The sequence below is a fragment of the Bufo bufo genome, chromosome 6 (genome assembly GCF_905171765.1).
Source record: "Bufo bufo chromosome 6, aBufBuf1.1, whole genome shotgun sequence".
NCBI lineage: Eukaryota > Metazoa > Chordata > Amphibia > Anura > Bufonidae > Bufo > Bufo bufo.
The window spans coordinates 120,596,516-120,615,660 of NC_053394.1; the positions used below are offsets into that span (position 1 = coordinate 120,596,516).

The window sequence follows — 19,145 nt, forward strand, 5'->3', positions numbered from 1 at the left end:
ACTTGTTTGTTATGTATATAATTCCACATGTGTTAATTCATAGTTTTGATGCCTTCATAGTCATGAAAATAAAGAAAACTCTTTGAATGAGAAGGTGTGTCCAAACTTTTGGTCTGTACTGTATGTGCCTCCCACTTGTTAAGGAACCAAATGTAATGGGACATAATAATAATAATCATAAATCAAACTTTCACTTTTTAATACTTGATTGCAAATCCTTTGCAGTCAATTACAGCCTGAAGTCTGGAACGCATAGACATCACCAGACGCTGGGTTTCATCCCTGGTGATGCTCTGCCAGGCCTCTACTGCAACTGTCTTCAGTTCATGCTTATTCTTGGGGCATTTTCCTTTCAGTTTTGTCTGCAGCAAGTGAAATGCATGCTCAATCTGATTCAGGTCAGGTGATTGACTTGGCCATTGCATAACATTCCACTTCTTTCCCTTAAAAAACTCTTTGGTTGCTTTTGCAGTATGCTTTGGGTCATTGTCCATCTGCACTGTGAAGAACCGTCCAATGAGTTCTGAAGCATTTGGCTGAATATGAGCAGATAACATTGCCCGAAACACTTCAGAATTCATCCTGCTGCTTTTGTCAGCAGTCACATCATCAATAAATACAAGAGAACCAGTTCCATTGGCAGTCATACATACCCACGCCATGACACTACCACCACCATGCTTCACTGATGAGGTGGTATGCTTAGGATCATGAGCAGTTCCTTTCCTTCTCCATACTCTTCTCTTCCCATCACTCTGGTACAAGTTGATCTTGGTCTCATCTGTCTATAGGATGTTGTTCCAGAACTGTGAAGCTTTTTTAGATGTCGTTTGGCAAACTCTAATCTGGCCTTCCTGTTTTTGAGGCTCACCAATGGTTTACATCTTGTGGTGAACCCTTTGTATTTACTCTGGTGAAGTTTTCTCTTGATTGTTGACTTTGACACACATACACCTACCTCCTGGAGAGTGTTCTTGATCTGGCCAACTGTTGTGAAGGGTGTTTTCTTCACCAGGGAAAGAATTCTTCGGTTATCCACCACAGTTGTTTTCCGTGGTCTTCCGAGTCTTTTGGTGTTGCTGAGCTCACCGGTGCATTCCTTCTTTTTAAGAATGCTCCAAACAGTTATTTTGGCCACGCCTAATGTTTTTGCTATCTCTCTGATGGGTTTGTTTTGGTTTTTCAGCCTAATGATGGCTTGCTTCACTGATAGTGACAGCTCTTTGGATCTCATCTTGAGAGTTGACAGCAACAAATTCCAAATGCAAATAGCACACTTGAAATGAACTTTGGACCTTTTATCTGCTCATTGTAATTGGGATAATGAGGGAATAACACACACCTGGCCATGGAACAGCTAAGAAGCCAATTGTCCCATTACTTTTGGTCCCTTAACAAGTGGGAGGCACATATGCAAACTGTTGTAATTCCTACACCGTTCACCTGGTTTGGATGTAAATACCCTTAAATTAAAGCTGACAGTCTGCAGTTAAAGGACATCTTGTTTGTTTCATTTCAAATCCATTGTGGTGGTGTATAGAGCCAAAAATGTTAGAAATGTGTAGATGTCCCAATATTTATGGACCTGACTGTATATATTTTTTGGTGCCACTACTACATGGCAAAAAGGGCTTTACAACATATAACTGCACCGCTGAAAGGCTAATATATTTTTCTTTTGCCACTAATACACAGCATAAAGGGCTTTGCAACATATAACTGCACCTCTGAAAGGCTAATATATTTTTCTTTTGCCACTAATGCACGCCACAAAAGGCTTTAGAACATATAACTGCACCGCTGAACGGCAAATATATTTTACTTTTGCCACTAATACATGACAAAAAGGACTGTAATTTTCTCACTTCACCACACAACGGCTAATAAGCCCTTTTTTCCCTACTAATACAAGCCAAAAAATGCTTTAGAACATATAACTGCACCGCACAAGGGCAAATAGGATGTAGAAATATTTCCTTGAAATAAACCCTCTTAATGGCTGTATCAACCAGCACTTGCACCCTAATAAGAACGGTTTGCTGAAATTACAGAGCTGTATAATGTCAATTTGGATCCCCAGTTAGTGTAGCAAGGTGCAAAAGGATTGTTCCTATTACCAGGCTGTAACCTCCCCTAATGAACCCTGTTCAACATAAATGCTGTGGAATGATTCCTCCCTATCCTTTCCCTACACCTTGAATAATCTTTACCTGCACTTGTAAATAGTTTTTTTTTAGCAAAATTAAGTTTTTTCTAACACTGTCCCTAGCGCCTGCTGACGTCTCTCCCTGCACTAAGTACACTGGTAAATGGCAGAATCCAAAATGGCTGAGGCTATTTATAGGGCTGTGACATCACAGGGCTGGCTGGCTGCTGATTGGCTGCATACATGGCATTATGGGTGATCCTACCTTCCCAGAGTTCCTTGCTCCATGTCCTCATGTCAGCTGTTGGACCCTCTTAGCTGTCTTACATTTAGACCATTTTCTACACCTAAAACAGACACAGAAAATGATGAATGAGATGGGCTTGCCGGCCAGACCCCTTCACCACCCATGACACGCCCCTTTTTTTAGACCTGGCATGAGCGGGGAAAAAGTCACAGATTCTGCCGCAATATGGCGTGCGACAGAATCTGTCAAGATATATCTCACAAAGGTGGCGTATATCTGTTCATAAAACCCCCCCACAGTGCCCACAAATAAACATATGTTAGGATTCACATATGTTCCTCTTGTCCAGTACAGTCCGTAAAACATGGCATCCTTGCTTTCCCAGCATCGTCATCGAGAGACAGTCGGTGCAGCCATAATTGAAGGGTGACCTGCATGTTTTGCGTCTCCATCACTACTTTAATTTCCTTTCTATAATGGTATTGAATGGGTTGGACTCCTCATCTCGGCATTCCCCTTCTCCTCTGAAAGACTGTTCACACAGAATTTGCAGGCAGAACTAAGGCGCAGATACTAAGCCAAAATTTATGCGGTAGCCCCCCGGTGCTTTCCTCCCATTTTTTTAAATATAGACGGCAGAGTTGCAGTTTGCGGGCTGGTGGTTTAAAGCTACGACTATTTCACGCTTCTTTTCTTGGCATGGTGTCCAGACAGCCGCTGCTTAAAGTCACAGCCAGTGTCTGCTAGCGGTTTAGTCCCATTCAAAGTGAACAACCTTCAAAATCCACAGTGTCACCATACATTCACAGGATGAGCCTCATGCACAATCATACTGAAGTATTATACTCCCTCCTCCATCTTCAGGTTTATTTATATAATTGAGCGCTTGGTCTTGTGTCCTTGTCCTAAATTGTTCTGAAGTTTTAACAATCTCTAACTACTAGTGTCATGTTAATTAAGATAAGGTCCAACGAAGAGTTCCTCAAGTTACTGGCGGTTTAAATATTAATGAGTTTTTCTGCACAAAACTGTGAACTTTTTATTTTTATTTCCAGAACCTTTACTTCTCCATCTCTATTAGTGGGTAAAAACTATATTTGTAAAATTTCTATCATTCTCCAACTGTAACTAATATTTTTATATTGAATTACCATGGTGTAGTTGGCTGCCATCTATTAATATTTTCTCTTTTAAGGATTTTCTTGTTTTAGAAACTCACTTACATCATTGTTGCCTATTCTGCTTGCCAAGATCCTGTATAGTCATTTCCATAGAGTTGGATTAATTAAAAGTCTCAGCTGCAAATTCTAAAACAAACTTGCAGTGCCATCAAAGCAAGAGAATTTTCAAGAGAAAGCAATTAGAAAATTCAGTGCGATATCTGGAAAATGCTTCATCTGGTTTCTACAGCCATGGCTCTCAGATGATTAGACCAATATATAGAATTGGTTAGTCAACAACATGATTTCCTCAATATTTTTAACACATAAAGGCCCAGATTTCCTAATGTAAATGTATCTGCGCCTCAAATCTTTCTAAAAAGTGGCACAGATTGCCGCAACTAGAAATTTTACACTTTTCCCTGACCTGTCAGGCAAGTAGAGGGGCTTAGTGGAAAAGGGCATGGTCTAAAATGCTTCAAAATTGTGCCACAATTGAGGTGTAAAATTCTGTAGCACAGTACGGTAAGCCAACCAATAGCTGTATATAGCGTTAGACCAAATTTATACCTTTAATCTAACCAGAGACACTGTGATATATTTGCTGCAGGTCTAAAGAGTTTGTCCAAGTTTACTCCATCTACAGGATTAGTAAATCTGGACCAAAGTTTTTCCTAGCTGTAAGAGTCAACCAATACTTCAAATCATAGGATTTTGGATGGGAGAAATAGGCAGCGTACATAGAAATCACTGGTCCCCATAACAAGAATCTAAATTGGGCCCCCATGCCCCATTCATAGCACATCCCAATACCCATTCCGGGCCTCTCCATTTGTTCCATGAACTATGCTTGCTAGTGCATTTTATACAGTATGCCATCAGGGCCGGACTGGGATTACAAAACAGAACTGGCATACAAAAGAGGCATAAGAATGTGTAATATATGCAGTGTATGTGTGTGTATGTATATATACAGAGCCGTGTACTGATGTGAGACCTACAAGGTATAATAGATGCAGTGTGTACAGAAATATGTGGCCAGTTATATATTATGGTCACTGTGTGTGAGGTACATGAGGTATTGGCGCAGCAGCATTATATATGTGAGGAACGAGTACAAACAGTGCATGGGGGGGGGCAAATGAAGAGAAAAGGGGAGAACCTCCTCTTACTACTCCATTCTGGCCTCAATGGATTAATGCAGAGCTCTTTGTTTACTTCTAATCCTTGATGTTAGGGGTTGAAGGACCTGTGAGGATGTCATCACAACAGGTCCTGATAGATGCACTGTTCTAACCTGGGAATTACACTATACTCTGTGCAGTTCCCTTACTGGACCTGTGATGATATCATCAAAGGTCCTTTAGCTTTCTCCACTAAGAATTCCTGGCTAAAGCTAGACGGGTGCCAGTATTGAAGGTAATTAGGGGCGGGGCCTCATAGCAGCTGCATGGTCTGCCTATATGGTAGGTACGCCACTGGGCTCAGCCTTCCTTGGCCAACCTTATGAGAAACAAGTGAGACTTCATAGATGTCTCCAGAAGGACATAAACTCTCATCTGCATTCCCCCCAAATGGTGGAAAGCAGCGGTCATGTCAGCTGGTCCATTCATAATACTGGTGTCTACTTATATTGTGGGGGGCCTTTGGGCTCCGTCAACTCCGTCAGCAGAACTGTCAACCCCCTTATGGCTATACCTCTGTTTGGATTAATTTCTGTTCTATGGACAGTTCTGAGGAGCCACAGCGTGCGGGCAGGACTGGTTACCACCACTTGCAGAGCTGCCTAGGGGGGTGAGGGAGCGGGGCCTCACTTCACATTACACTCTGGCACTAGCATATGCTACATATTGGTGAGTTTTCCTGTCAGGCTCTTGTAGAGCAGTGTAGAGAGGCTCCGACCCCTAGGCAGCTCTGCAGCTCTGCAAGTGGAGGCAACCAGTCCTACTCACACTCTAGGTCAGGTTGCTGACATTTTTTTGGGGTGCAAATATAGAATAAGTGATTTCTGACATTGCTTTTTTTACTTTATTGTTTATACTGTACATATTTCCCACTAAATAACCTGTTAAGGGCTCATAGAGAGGACCGTATGTATTTTGCGGTCCGCAAAAAAAACATATGACGTCCGTGTGCATTCCGTATTTTGTGGGACTGAACAGCTGGCCCCTAATAAAACAGTACTATCCTTGTCCGTAATGCGGACAATAATAGGACAAGCTTTATTTTTTTTGCAGAACAGATATACAGAAACGGAATGCAAACGGAGTAACTTCAGTTTTTTTTGCGGACCCATTGAAATGAAAAAAACTGAATGGACATGGAAAGAGAATACGTTTGTGTGCATGAGCCCTAAATGAATTGTCCAAAATATTTTTGTTCATGTGGATACCTAATAAGTATCGTTATTATTTTACTTTTATGTAAAGCATATGCAATAAAATGTGCGAATAATACGAAAATGAAGATGCGGCACTCACCAGATTGCGAACATAATATTCAGGCTTTATTCGTTACTGCATAGACAACAGACAGGCAATAAGATGTATGTGATGAAAAATAATCACTTATTAGGGATTTTTGTGAGCTTAAAATAAAAACAATTAAGGAATGCCATTAAGGAATTACTGTTTTTTCAAGTTATTTCATATTTACGAGGACCTCAACTTTAGTGTTTTCCGAAATACTACCTGTACCACGAGCCACACAAGAAAGGCAGTAGGAGATTAGGGAGGTTAACAAGTGGCTCATGAACTGGTGTAGGAAGGGGTGGTTTGGGTTCCTGGAGAACTGGGCCGACTTCCTGGCTCTATTGTAGGGACGGGCTGCACCTCAATGGGGAAGGGGCAGCTGTTTGGGGGAGAAGATGGCTAGAAGGTTGGAGGAGTGTTTAAACTAGGGACTGGGGGGAAGGGTAATTACGTTATAGCAGGGGAAGATAGTGCAGATAGAGACCTCGGGCAAGGAAATGGAACTGCTGGAGGAATGGAAGGAGGGACTAGAACTGTTCAGAAGGAAAGGTGTAGGGTAAAAAATATACATAAACCTCTTAATTGTATGTTTACTAATGCCAGAAGCCTGACTAATAAAACTGGTGAAGTGGAATTAGTGATGTGTGTGGAGGACTATGATATAGTGGGAATAACTGAGACAGGGCTGGATGATAGCTATGACTGGGAGGTTAATGTACAGGGTTATGCCTCATTCACACAGTCAGTGTTCGGTCAGTGATATCCATCAGTGATTATGAGCCAAAACCAAGTGTGACTCTAAACACAGAACAGGAGCAAATCCTTCCATTGCGGAGACTCCAATCCTGGTTTTGGCTCCTCACTGATGGAAATCACTGACCAAAATTGGAGATGGGGAGGGGTCTGCCTTTTTTGTAAAGTCCTGTCTAAGGCCCACACTTCGGGAAGATATAAGTGAGTGACATGAACATGTGGAGTCACTGTTGGTAGAAATACATGGAGGAAAAAAACAATAATAAAATACTAATAGGAGTTTATTATAAACCACCTAATATACCAGAATCCACAGAAAATCTACTACTAAACTAAATAGACGAGGCGGCAAATCAAAATGAGGTCATTATTATGGAGAACTTCAACTACCCAGATAGAGACTGGGAAATTGAAAGCTGTAGCTCTCATAAAGGAAACATGTTCTTGGCAGTAACCAAAGACAAATACCTTTCCCAACTGGTTCAGGACCCGACTAGAGGGACGGCCATGCTGGACTTAGTATAAACCAATAGACCTGATAGAACAGATGTACCGGTTGGGGGACACCTGGGAAATAGTGACGATAAAGTAATAACCTTCCAATTGTCATTCAAAAGAGTGTTTCTTCAGCGAGGAACAAAAATACCAAACTTCAAAAAAGCTACATTTAGCCAACTAAGAGAGGCCATAGGCCTAACTAACTGGGGCAAAGTCCTCTAAAATAAAAAATACAGCCACAAAATGGGATATTTTTTAAAAGCATCCTAAAATCTAATTGTGAGAGGTACATACCTTATGGGAATAAAAGGTTAAGGAACAAGAAATAGATGTATATATTTATATATATATCTATATATATTTTAGAAAGGAACAAGGGGCCGTCATTGATGGTCGGTATGTGTCACCGAGGCTCCTGGCCTCGGTGAGGTAAGAGACGGTATTTCTCAAGTGTCATTATTGCAGATTGCAGTCTGACACTTCAGCTGTTTAGTATGGCTGTAAAGCTGATCTGGGACAGCTTTTACTGGGAGTAGTCAAAAGTGCTGGGTGGGTGGCTACTCCCCACGTTCCAGGCCAGGTCTTGGCAGGCTTATAAAGCAGTCAGCACTATCAGGTGGTGTGGATCTACCTCCATCTGACAGTGAAGCTGTGGAGTCCTCTGTGCTGAAGGCTGAAGACTGCAAACAGGCGTGCAGAAGCCGCCTTGAAGCCTGCCAGTGAACTTTTCTGTGGCTGAGCATTCATCCGGGTGTGAACTGACACTTAGGATTCCAGATGAACATTGTTTTGTTTTGCTGTGTGTGAACAAGCACCAAGACTGTTATGTTTTGCTGAGTGTGAATAAAACACTGAAGTTTGATTTACAACCTGGTTCCTTGCGTCTATACTGCGTCCGCTAACCTGTCTACCAGAGCAAATCCCAATATATATATATATATATATATATATATATAAATAATATATATATACACAGAGATGGATCATTACTGTTGCAGTGTTCATGAATGACAAGAGCTATTAGTTATTTCAGGAGTTGGGTTAGGTTTCAGCATTTTAAGAATGTCTAAGTCATCACTGCCAGGTCACTTTTCTGAGCTTCACTCAACCTCTATGATAATCCATTGACGTAAATAAATATTCCTGCAGAAATGTGATGCTTTCGATAATATCTGTATCATCCTTCACTCAGCTAGGTCCCCTATATGGGTGGTCATTAGGTGCTGGTGGAGCGAAAAAAGGGTTTTCCATCCTGCACTTGTGACATTTAAAATGGTCACTCTAATTTGTAGAATACTACCATATGGTGCCAAGACAATGCTGCCAAATAGAACCCACACAATGCAGCCATGTACAACGATAATACTACCAGATAGTCCCCAAATACTATGCAGTCTATAAATAATATTTCCTCACATAATAATATTGCTATATGGTTCCCACAGAGTATGGCAATTCATTTCCAAAAGAAAACCACCTGAGATTGCTAAATAATACTGGGTGGTTTTAGTTTGATCCTAGGATTTCAGTCCTTGTGGGCCAGCTGAAAGCATTGGAGATAAATCCTAGTAACTGGTGTCAAAGCTCCAACTAGTTTTTTCTGCTGCTGTGGCCTATGATTATTTCGGAGCTTGGGCCACCTGCTGGATCTTCTGATGGGCATGTTCACCTGTGATTAAAAAACTTGCAGCACAACCTTGTATCCTTCATAGTTGAAATAGCCCAGGGGTGCACCACCAATGAAGTCAGGTGAAGCGATCGCCTCAGGCAGCACCAGGTAGGGGCAAGAGAGGGGCAATGGAAGGGCCATTGGCAATGAGTGATTTCATTGTGGCAAAAGGGTCAGGTTAAGAAATTGGCATTGGGGGGGGGCGCCATTTCAGTTTTTTCGCCTCAAGCAGCAGAAAGGATAGGTGCACCCCTGAAATTGTCTAATATAATGTTAAAGGGCATCTGTCAGTACCTATGAAACTGGTTGACCTGTTACATGTGCACTTGGCAGCTGAAGGCATTTGTGTTGGTCCCATGTTCATATGTGCCGCATTGCTGAGAAAAATGAAATTCTAATATGTGCAAATGAGCCTCTAGGAGCAACGAGGGCGTTGCCGCTACACATAGAGGCTCAGATCTCTCTGCAAAGGCTTCCCCATCCACTATGATTGACAGGGCTAGGCAGTGAAAAGGTGATTTTGCCGGGCCTTGTCTATCAAAGTACAGAGGGCGCAGCAGTTGCAGAGAGAGTAGAGCCTCTAGGAGTAATGGCAACGTCCCTGTTGCTTCTAGAGGCTCATTTGCATAAAACATACATTTTCTCAGCACAGAACATGAGACCAACACAGATGCCTTCAGCTGCCAAGAGCACATTTAACAGGTCAGCCAGTGTCATAGGTACAAACCTGCTGACAGATGCCCTTTAATATTGGCATCTCTAAGTGAAGGAACCGAACAAGCATTGACTTTCCTTGGTAATGATGGTAGTATGAAAAAGCACATGGTGTGGGGCAGTTGATTGGGAACAATGTCCTATATATGTGTGTGTGTATATACTGTATATATATATATATATATATAAAAAAGGAAAAAGGGGGATGGCAGCACCGTCACAAAGAAACTTAGAAGAAAAAGGGTGCACAGGCCCAGATATGGATATAAGCCAATCCAATAAATGTAAAAAATGAAAAAAGGGCAGCACTCCACTGGATTAAAATAAAATAAACTTTATTTACCCATAGGCTACAGCGACGTTTCGGCTCATACACAGGAGCCTTCCTCAAGCAGTGCTTGAGGAAGGCTCCTGTGTATGAGCCGAAACGTCGCTGTAGCCTATGGGTAAATAAAGTTTATTTTATTTTAATCCAGTGGAGTGCTGCCCTTTTTTCATCATTTTTTATATATATATATATATATATATATATATATATATATATTCTATAGTCATTCACAGAGGTTGAGTTACATTTGATTGTCCCATTATATGTAATATCGGCAGCCTTTCGTGACCCTGAACTGTTGTAGCAGATGAATCAGGCTATATATACCATGCTAGCTATATATAGAGTAAGCAGTATTTGTAGCAGTAGGGTGCTGGTAGCTGTTATACAGCATAGACGTACCCAATATTTTATGCCCTAGGGGGTTTAATACTGATGCAGTCCATAGGAGCTTGTTACTGTTCTACAACAATTATGTGTGTATTTAAAAGGGTTGTCTGGTTTGCACAATCCCTTTGTTGTCGAAGTGTGGCTGAGCAATAAGCTGTTCAAAGGGTTTCCTGATGCTGGGACCTGCAGAGTTCGGTGGTGAAACCATGTTCAATCCTGCTGCAGCAGCTCCAAGCAATAAATTAAGCATCACACGATTCTCATTACAATCAGTGTATAATATATGAAGGTGTTGTGTCCTTCAGAGTTCAAGTCCCCCTAATGGTACCCACAAACGATGCAGAATATGTGCGGTTTTTCCGTCCAAGTGGAAAAACTGCAATGTAGTAAAGTACCAGTAAAGTGTATCAGATTAAACAATTCTCATGTACACTTTGCAGATTGAAGTTAATTATAAGATCTGCGGTAAAATCGCATCAAATCCACACCAAAAACCCACAGAAAGGCACAGAAATCTGGATGGAAATTTGTGTGGATATTCTGCACGTTAACGGGCACCTTTGTTCCGGTACCCTAAAGGTCAAGTATTTTCCCCTCTGTTTCTAATAAGGTATTTAAAAACAATTTTGGAACTGGATTATCCCTTTAAAAGGACTAATGTAAAAAATGAAAATCTGACATCATATAGTACACGACAATGTATTTCTAACAAAGCCAGAACCAGCCCTGTACCTCACATGGATCAATATATATCCCCATTCATTGCTCTGCTAGGTTTATATCAGGCTGTCAGCTCAGGGGGAGTGTCTTTTCTGCTGCATCTCAGGGGTGCGCTCATTCTTCTGCAGCTCTCTCCGTATCACAACTGAGAAGGCAGTTGAAGGATATAATTGGACATGTGCGGCCATCTCAGCGAGCAGGACAAAGAAATGAAAAAAATTTGCTAGACAGATACCTTTTATTGAATAACTCAGTGGCTATGCAAAAAATTTTATTACATGCAATTACAAAAAAATTCTGATCCAGGTGCTGGTTTGAAAACTGTAGAATATTTTTCAGTGGACAATCCTATTAAGTTCAGTACACTTGGATCCAATCAGTAAAGTTAGGGCTCTTTCACACTTGCGTTATTGTCTTCCGGCATAGAGTTCCGTCGTCGGGGCTCTATGCCGGAAGAATCCTGATCAGGATTATCCTAATGCATTCTGAATGGAGGGAAATCCGTTCAGGATGCATCAGGATGTCTTCAGTTCCGGAACGGAACGTTTGTTGGCCGGAGAAAATACCGCTGCTGCGCTTTTTGCTCCGGCCAAAAATCCGGAACAGTTGCCGCAAGGCCGGATCCGGAATTAATGCCCATTGGAAGGCATTGATCCGGATCCGGCCTTAAGCTAAACGTCGTTTCGGCGCATTGCCGGAGCCGACATTTAGCTTTTTCTGAATGGTTACCATGGCTGCCGGGACGCTAAAGTCCTGGTAGCCATGGTAAAGTGTAGCGGGGAGCGGGGGAGCAGCATACTTACCGTCCATGCGGCTCCCCGGGCGCTCCAGAGTGACGTCAGGGCGCCCCAAGCGCATGGATCACGTGATCGCATGGATCACGTCATCCATGCGCATGGGGCGCTCTGACGTCATTCTGGAGCGCCCCGGGAGCCGCACGGACTGTAAGTATACTGCTCCCCCGCTCCCCGCTCCTACTATGGCAACCAGGACTTCAATAGCGTCCTGGGTGCCATAGTAACACTGAAAGCATTTCCGGCAACGGAAGTGCATGCCGGATCCCAACAACGCAAGTGTGAAAGAGGCCTTAAACTGAACTGAAACAGTCTTATGAAGGCAGACTGGCCCACCAAACCACTGCTGGACCTAGGTTTTACCATGATAACAGGAACCTATCCAACACAATGACATGGAGTTGTCACGGGGTTCCGAAGGTGCACTCGGTCCCCCATTGCCCGCAGAACTGTTGCTTAGCTTTTGGAATGAGGTTCTGTGTTTGACCTCATTCCCAGGGCGGCTTTACTAGCTGAGTGGCTCCCTGCTCCTAGTCTGCCTTGAGCGCCGAGCTGATCACTCGGTGCTCGATTGGTTGGTCTGTCGGTCATGTGACGCTGGCCACGTCACATGACCCTCACTCCCCACTATAAATACAGGCAGTCTGCTGGCTTCAGGTTGCCTGTTAATTTCTAGGTTCCTGGCTATTTGTTGGACTGCTGAATACTTACCTGATCCTGTTCCCTGACCATCCTTTTGCCTGCTCCTCCTGTACTGCGCTTCCGTCCTGGTATTGTGACCTCGGCTCCCACCTGACTAATCTCTTAGGACTCTTGTACTTCTCTGCTCTCCTGGTATTTATGACCCCGGCTTCTCCTGACAATTCTCTGCTTGCTCCATTTGTACTTTGCAGCTTTCCTGGTATTGACTCGGTCCGTTCACGTCCTGTTGTTTGTCTGTCTGTCATCCCTGCACTTACTCCAAGTTAGGGATTGCCGTCCAGTTGTCCCCTGTCATTAGGACTCGCGAGGCAAGTAGGCAGGGCCAGGGGTAAGGGTGGAGCGCAGTGGTCACTTCCCTCCCCCCTGTGTGTGTGTGTACGCGACCGTTACAGGAGTCCAGTAGATAGAATAACACCTTCATGAGATCTACCAAAGTCTATGGATGGTTGAAAGTAACATTACTGACCAAGGCTTATAGCTCTTGAGGACACTTCAGAGTCTTCAACTTGTCTCCAAAAGCAGGCTCTGGCACTGCAGCTCGGCCCTTTGAATGTCTTTTATGACCATAATCAATTTTGGAGAAGGTTGAAATAAATAACCTTTTAATGCTGAAGCTGCTTGAATCAGTTGATTTATTTCATAGCTGGATACCTAACACTGGCCCTTTCAGTTTAATGTGCTTTATATTATAGTAAGCATTTAGAAGATCTCATAAAACTCTTTCCGGGCCTCTATTATAAGCAGTTGTTCCCAGTAAGAGCAGCAATGTATTTATATACTGAATATATATGTCACTGGAGCCTTGTTCCATCTGTTCATGTTGCGAGGTTAGATGTCTTAATATATATATATATATATATATATATATATATTTTCAAGATCCAATTACAGCAGTGTCGCAAAATCAGCCGGATAGTTATAGAACACAAGTGCAGTGAAATGACATTAGTCTAACATGCTCTGGATGGCTGAAGTACTGGACTATTAAAGGTTCCAGATTTTGAGATGTTTTGTATTCAATTAATTATGGCCGATGTAGTCTCCTTTTTCTTCAGTGGTCACCAACACTGACCTGCTGATGACACTGTTCTTAAAGTGGTTAGAATATGCCATCAGTGTCGGGTAGGTGTGGGTACCACTTCTGAGACCTGCTGGTATCTCCATAAAGGGGCCACCAAAAGGATGGAGAGCACACAGCTCTTGTGCGGCAATATCATTATTCATTGCTATGGGACTTCTGAAAATAGTTGAGCCAGAGGGAAAGTTTCATGGCTGTAAATAGAGGGTGCACTGCACAAATGCAGACACCTTTACATTTATAGGGACTGCTAGAAATAGCTGAGGTGGCATTTTCAGAACTCCCATAGTGGTGAATGGAGGGTGTCAGCGCATGCCAGCCTGCTCTCTATTCACTTCGGCGACCCTGCCATTGACATAGGAGCAGGTCAGAGAGATGGAACCCCACCCGGACTGGCCATAGACTCTACAGGGAAACCTTTTGGTGGGCCGATGCCCAGGGGTCCGCCTGAATTCTCATCTCGGCCGCCAGTCATGGTAAGTAATGATCTGATGCTCCCCTCCTGACTCCTGAATTCACCTGTATTGCCATCCTAAGGCAAGTAGAGTAGGAGGACAGATAAGGGTCGCTGGTGCTGGCCACCACAAGGGGCAGTCTTTGGGGAGGTATTTTGTGCTGCTGGGGCAGTATTTTGTGATGCACTGTGGTATTTGGCTCTGCTGGGGTGGTATAATGTGCCACAGTATGGTATCACTGGCCCTGCCTATCTTTTTGGCCAAGCCTTCTGTCAGTTTGGACCCAACTACAAAGTGTGTCCACTTTTATTATTATTTTTTTTTTCAGGGCCCCTGCCCGCATATGCTAGTGATATACCATCAATGTCCCAGATGGGCCAACCCCTTTAACATGTACCTTTAAATTGAAACTGTCACCAGGATATGTCCTGTTACATTAGGGTTGCACAGATGCCATAATAATGTGGAACAAAGAGCACAATGAATCACCTTCTGGGTGGCATTCAGTAGGCTAAGAAACATCTGGCCATATATTCTCCACTGCACAGTCATTTAGCAGCGGCAAAAAGGGTCAAATGACTCCTCAGAAACAGGTGAAGTCAGGTAAGGCCTCTTTTACACTTGCGTTGTCCGGATCCGGCGTGCACTCCACTTGCCGGAATTACACTCCGGATCCGGAAAAACGCAAGTGTACTGAAAGCATTTGAAGACGGAACCGTCTTCAAAATGCTTTCAGTGTTACTATGGCAGCCAGGACGCTATTAAAGTCCTGGTTGCCATAGTAGGAGCGGGGAGCAGGGGAGCGGTATACTTACAGTCCGTGCGGCTCCCGGGGCGCTCCAGAATGACGTCAGAGCGCCCCATGCGCATGGATGACGTGTCCAATGCGATCACATGATCCATGCGCTTGGGGCGCCCTGACGTCACTCTGGAGCGCCCGGGGAGCTGCACGGACGGTAAGTACACTGCTCCCCCGCTCCCCACTACACTTTACCATGGCTGCCAGGACTTTAGCGTCCCGGCAGCCATGGTAACCATTCAGAAAAAGCTAAATGTCGGCTCCGGCAATGCGCCGAAACGACGTTTAGCTTAAGGCTATCCTGCCTCAAATTGTCCTCCTTGTTTTTGCGTCCAAGCTGCTGGAGGTGGATTGCTTTTGTGGAAATACTCGAGCTCACTGTGCAGCACTGGTTTCACATCTCACATTTACTCTAAATGCAGGTTCCAAAGCTGATAGCCATATCTATTAGGATACTTTCACACTAGCGTTTTTGTTTTCCGGTATGGAGTTCCGTCACAGGAGCTCAATACTGAAAAAAACCTGATCAGTTTTATCCTAATGCATTCTGAATGGAGAGCATTCCTTTCAGGATGCATAAGTTCAGTCCCCCTTAAGTTTTTTGGACGGAGAAAATACCACAGAATGCTGCAGTTTTCTCTCCGGCCAAAAATACTGAACACTTGCCGGAATGCCGGATCCGGCATTCATTTACATTGAAATGCATTAATGCCGGATCAAGCATTAAGTGTTCCGGCAAAACGGACCCGGCTTTCCGGTCTGCGCATGCGCAGACCTTTAAAAATGCAAAAAAAATTAATACCGGATCCATTTTTCCAGATGAGACTAGAGAGACGGATCCGGTATTTCAATGCATTTGTCAGACGGATCTGCATCCGGATCCGTCTGACAAATGCCATCAGTTTGCGTCTGGATTGGCGGATCCGGCAGGCAGTTCCGGTGACGGAACTGCCTCCAGGAATCCTCTGCCGCAAGTGTGAAAGTACCCTTAAAAGATTTTGGCATCCTGTTGATATACCATAAACATCTGAGTTGAGATTACTATTATATGGTGAATGTACTGTACATGATGGAGGTCAATAATCACAATATACTAATAATCAAAACATAACACAATACCCAAGTAAATGAAAGGTAAATGAATGGTATATATATATATATATATAGGCAAAGCGTGGACATATCCTAATGCAGTCATAGTAAAACTGTACTGTATATATTGGATGCCTCCCTATGGCCATATAGCCAGATATGCCAAAATGTTCATTGTCTCATTCATCCCTATCCTGAACATAACGCAGAAAATATGGTAATATAAAATTAGGGATAAATACAATACGTCCTCACTGATGTTATATTTTTCTCTTAGGACAGCTCATGCCAAAGCCAAAGCAGATGGAGCTGAGCAGGCAGCACAAGCAGCTAACAACGAATCCAGCATTTCAAGAACTATGGCAAGAGAGCTCTCTCCAGACTTCTACCAGCCAGGTACCTTACTGAAAGCCCCAAGTGGTACCTAATGAATGCCTATATATTTACGTATTAGAGATTTCATCTCCTGGACTCCAATGCAAAATCTGTGACAGAACCCATAAAACCAAGAGTCATTTATAGTATTAGTGTCCTTCATGCCACAGATGATACTGTAACCTCTGCACTGCCTATAGCAAGTCGGAATGCAGCGAGCCCCTGAGAGGCCAGTGCAGAGAATGGGAGTGGTAGTGACCTTGATGATGATGTGTCACATTTTACACCCTCAGGCCCGTTGCTCCCTGGGGATCTATGCATTTAAAAGGTGGTATAAGGAATAAGGTCAGAAGTTGAAGAGTAAAATTCTCTCTTTACTTACTGCAAGATAGGGGTTGTGGTACATGCAGGAGTAGGTATATACAGTGCAATTTCTCTCTCCAGATAATGAAGTACGGAGGCTGGCAAAGTAGCTGATAATGTCACCTCTAGTATGCTATCTTGCCAATGCCTTTCATCTGAACCTCTGGCTAACAGCAATAAGCTGGTATTTGTAGATGTAGGTGCCCACTGTGTAATGCAGGTTTTTACGAATTGGCCTGGCCTGGAAGTAATCTATGTGATGGGTGTCAGAGCCATAGTCCCTCACATGCAGAAGGGTCTGTATAACTGTAGTAGCGGGTCACTCTGCTGACTGCAAGCACTGTTTTGCAGATATCAGTAATTTTTTGATCCTTCATTCTCTCTGGATTAGTGGTCTCACAGATGAGCTAGTTCTCTGATCCCAAAGGCCCTAGGAGTAGGAGCAATAGAACATACTTCCTCAATCCTCACTGTCCTAGCTAAGATTTTACTCTCCTGACAGGAAGTAGAACCAGCCCACTTCTACAAAGAGGGGAGGAATGGAGTGGTTACCCCATCCATATGCCAACCATACCTTACCTTCTAGTATACAGTGCAAACATGACATACAATTACAAACATTACCTAACAAACCAAACTTTGCAAATACCCCGAGGTCTGGGGTACTGTATGAGCAGCACTCATTAGTAAATAATCATTCTCCAGAATGGCTATAAAGGGTACTATCTCTCTCTGGAGCACTATGCATTTTTATGCATTACAGCCCCCTGAAAATGTTGTAATGCTTTATTTGTTCATACTGGAAAGTTGAACACTTATCGTGGGGTTCCCTCATAATTTGCACCTGCTCTATGGTGTCTCTGTAGTGGGACACCTTGTAATCAGCTTGAATTGTGCAAAATACTATGTGACTGAGCTGTAATACTAAAGACAACCTGGCTGTGACCAAGAGTGTCCCTGTTTCTTTTTTCCAATACCATGCAAACTGGCATATGCTAATAACTATGCTTCATTCATTTTAGGGCCAGAGTACATAAAAAGAAAGCTAATGCAGGAAATCATTGAAAATGCGGAACCCATGGAACTGAAAGAACAAGCGAGTGCAGCCAATGAAGAGCCACCTGCACCAATGCCTTCTGAAAGTCCTCAGGTTCCAGATAAACTAACTTCCCAGGATGTCTCCCCAGTACGAACCCCATCCCCACCAATGGCTGCAACTCCACCAGATGCCAAAAGACTTAGAACAAGCTCCCAGAAGGAGAGGTTACTGACTCCTCGGAACTGGAATGGGGAACAAACTCGTGGTCAGGCTGCCTCCCCATCTTACAGCCCATCCAAGCCAAGTAACCAAAGAATGTCTGCAGATGTGACCAGCAAATTTGAAAGCCAGATGAAACCACTTGAACGGTTGGGAAACAAGTCATCAGATTCAGATATTGAGTTTCACAAGGGCTATCATAGCTATGCTGTACGGACCTCCCCAGTGACTCCTCCACTGGATTATGAGGAAAAAGCATTCCCATCACCAGTAACACCAACCAAGTCAATAACTCCAGATTTGAAAGATGACAAGAAGGACATTTTACCTTCTCAAAAAATCCAAGAACAAAAGGCTGCTATAGAACCCCCCAAAAAAGATTTCAAAGTTAAACCCAGCGAAGAAAACAGGCTGGATGTGAACGTTTTAGAAGCCAAGAGTGAGACCAAGATAATCCATAAATATGAGCCCAAAACTATTCAGAAGACTGAACCAAAGTTTGGACAGAAAGCAACTCCTACTAAAGCAGAGCCAAAAGTTACACCCAAACCTGCTGCTCAAAAACCTGAACCCAAAGCTCTAGCGAAGACTGAGTCCAAGGCATTGACTAAGTTTGAACCTAAGAGCTTGGTTAAAAAGGGTGCCCAGGCAGCAGCAGCTGCTGCAAAACCAGAAGAAGAAAATGAAGAGGTAGGTTTGGTGTATGACATATGCTTGCTTTATCATAGTTTTCTCAGTTCTGTTGAAAGTAGTCTAAAGCCATGAGATCTGGGACTTAAGCCATCAGGTCTTGGTGAAACACCCCAGTCTTAATGGAGTTATGCAGCGTCATAATATTAATGACCTATCATCAGGGTCAGTCTTCAATATCAGATTGGTGGGGGTCATGCGAGTGCGGGTGGCTGCATCTCCCCTGCCAGGGTAGATGTAGCCGCTGCCGTGGAGTGCTCCTGAAGGAAACCAGCATTGGGGACCGTAGGTTAGTATGTGCAGGGTCACAGGGCTGGGCACGCTAGAGGGGGTTATTTAAACTTGGATAACCCGTTTAAAGAGGACAGAAGGCTTGCATCATCAATATCATAACACTGCACAACAGCTTTAATATGTCCACCATGTTAATTTTAGATTTTTAG

General features: G+C 43.4%; 1 protein-coding gene across 1 annotated transcript in view; it reads left to right on the forward strand.

The window, feature by feature from the left end:
- The window catches only part of JPH2 (junctophilin 2), a 133,730-nt gene that overhangs the window by 104,921 nt on the left and 9,664 nt on the right, over positions 1-19,145 (forward strand). The window contains exons 3-4 of the mRNA XM_040435370.1: positions 16,294-16,412; positions 17,777-18,702. Of these exons, the coding sequence (XP_040291304.1) occupies positions 16,294-16,412; positions 17,777-18,702 (1,045 nt within the window). The remainder of the gene's footprint in view (positions 1-16,293; positions 16,413-17,776; positions 18,703-19,145) is intronic.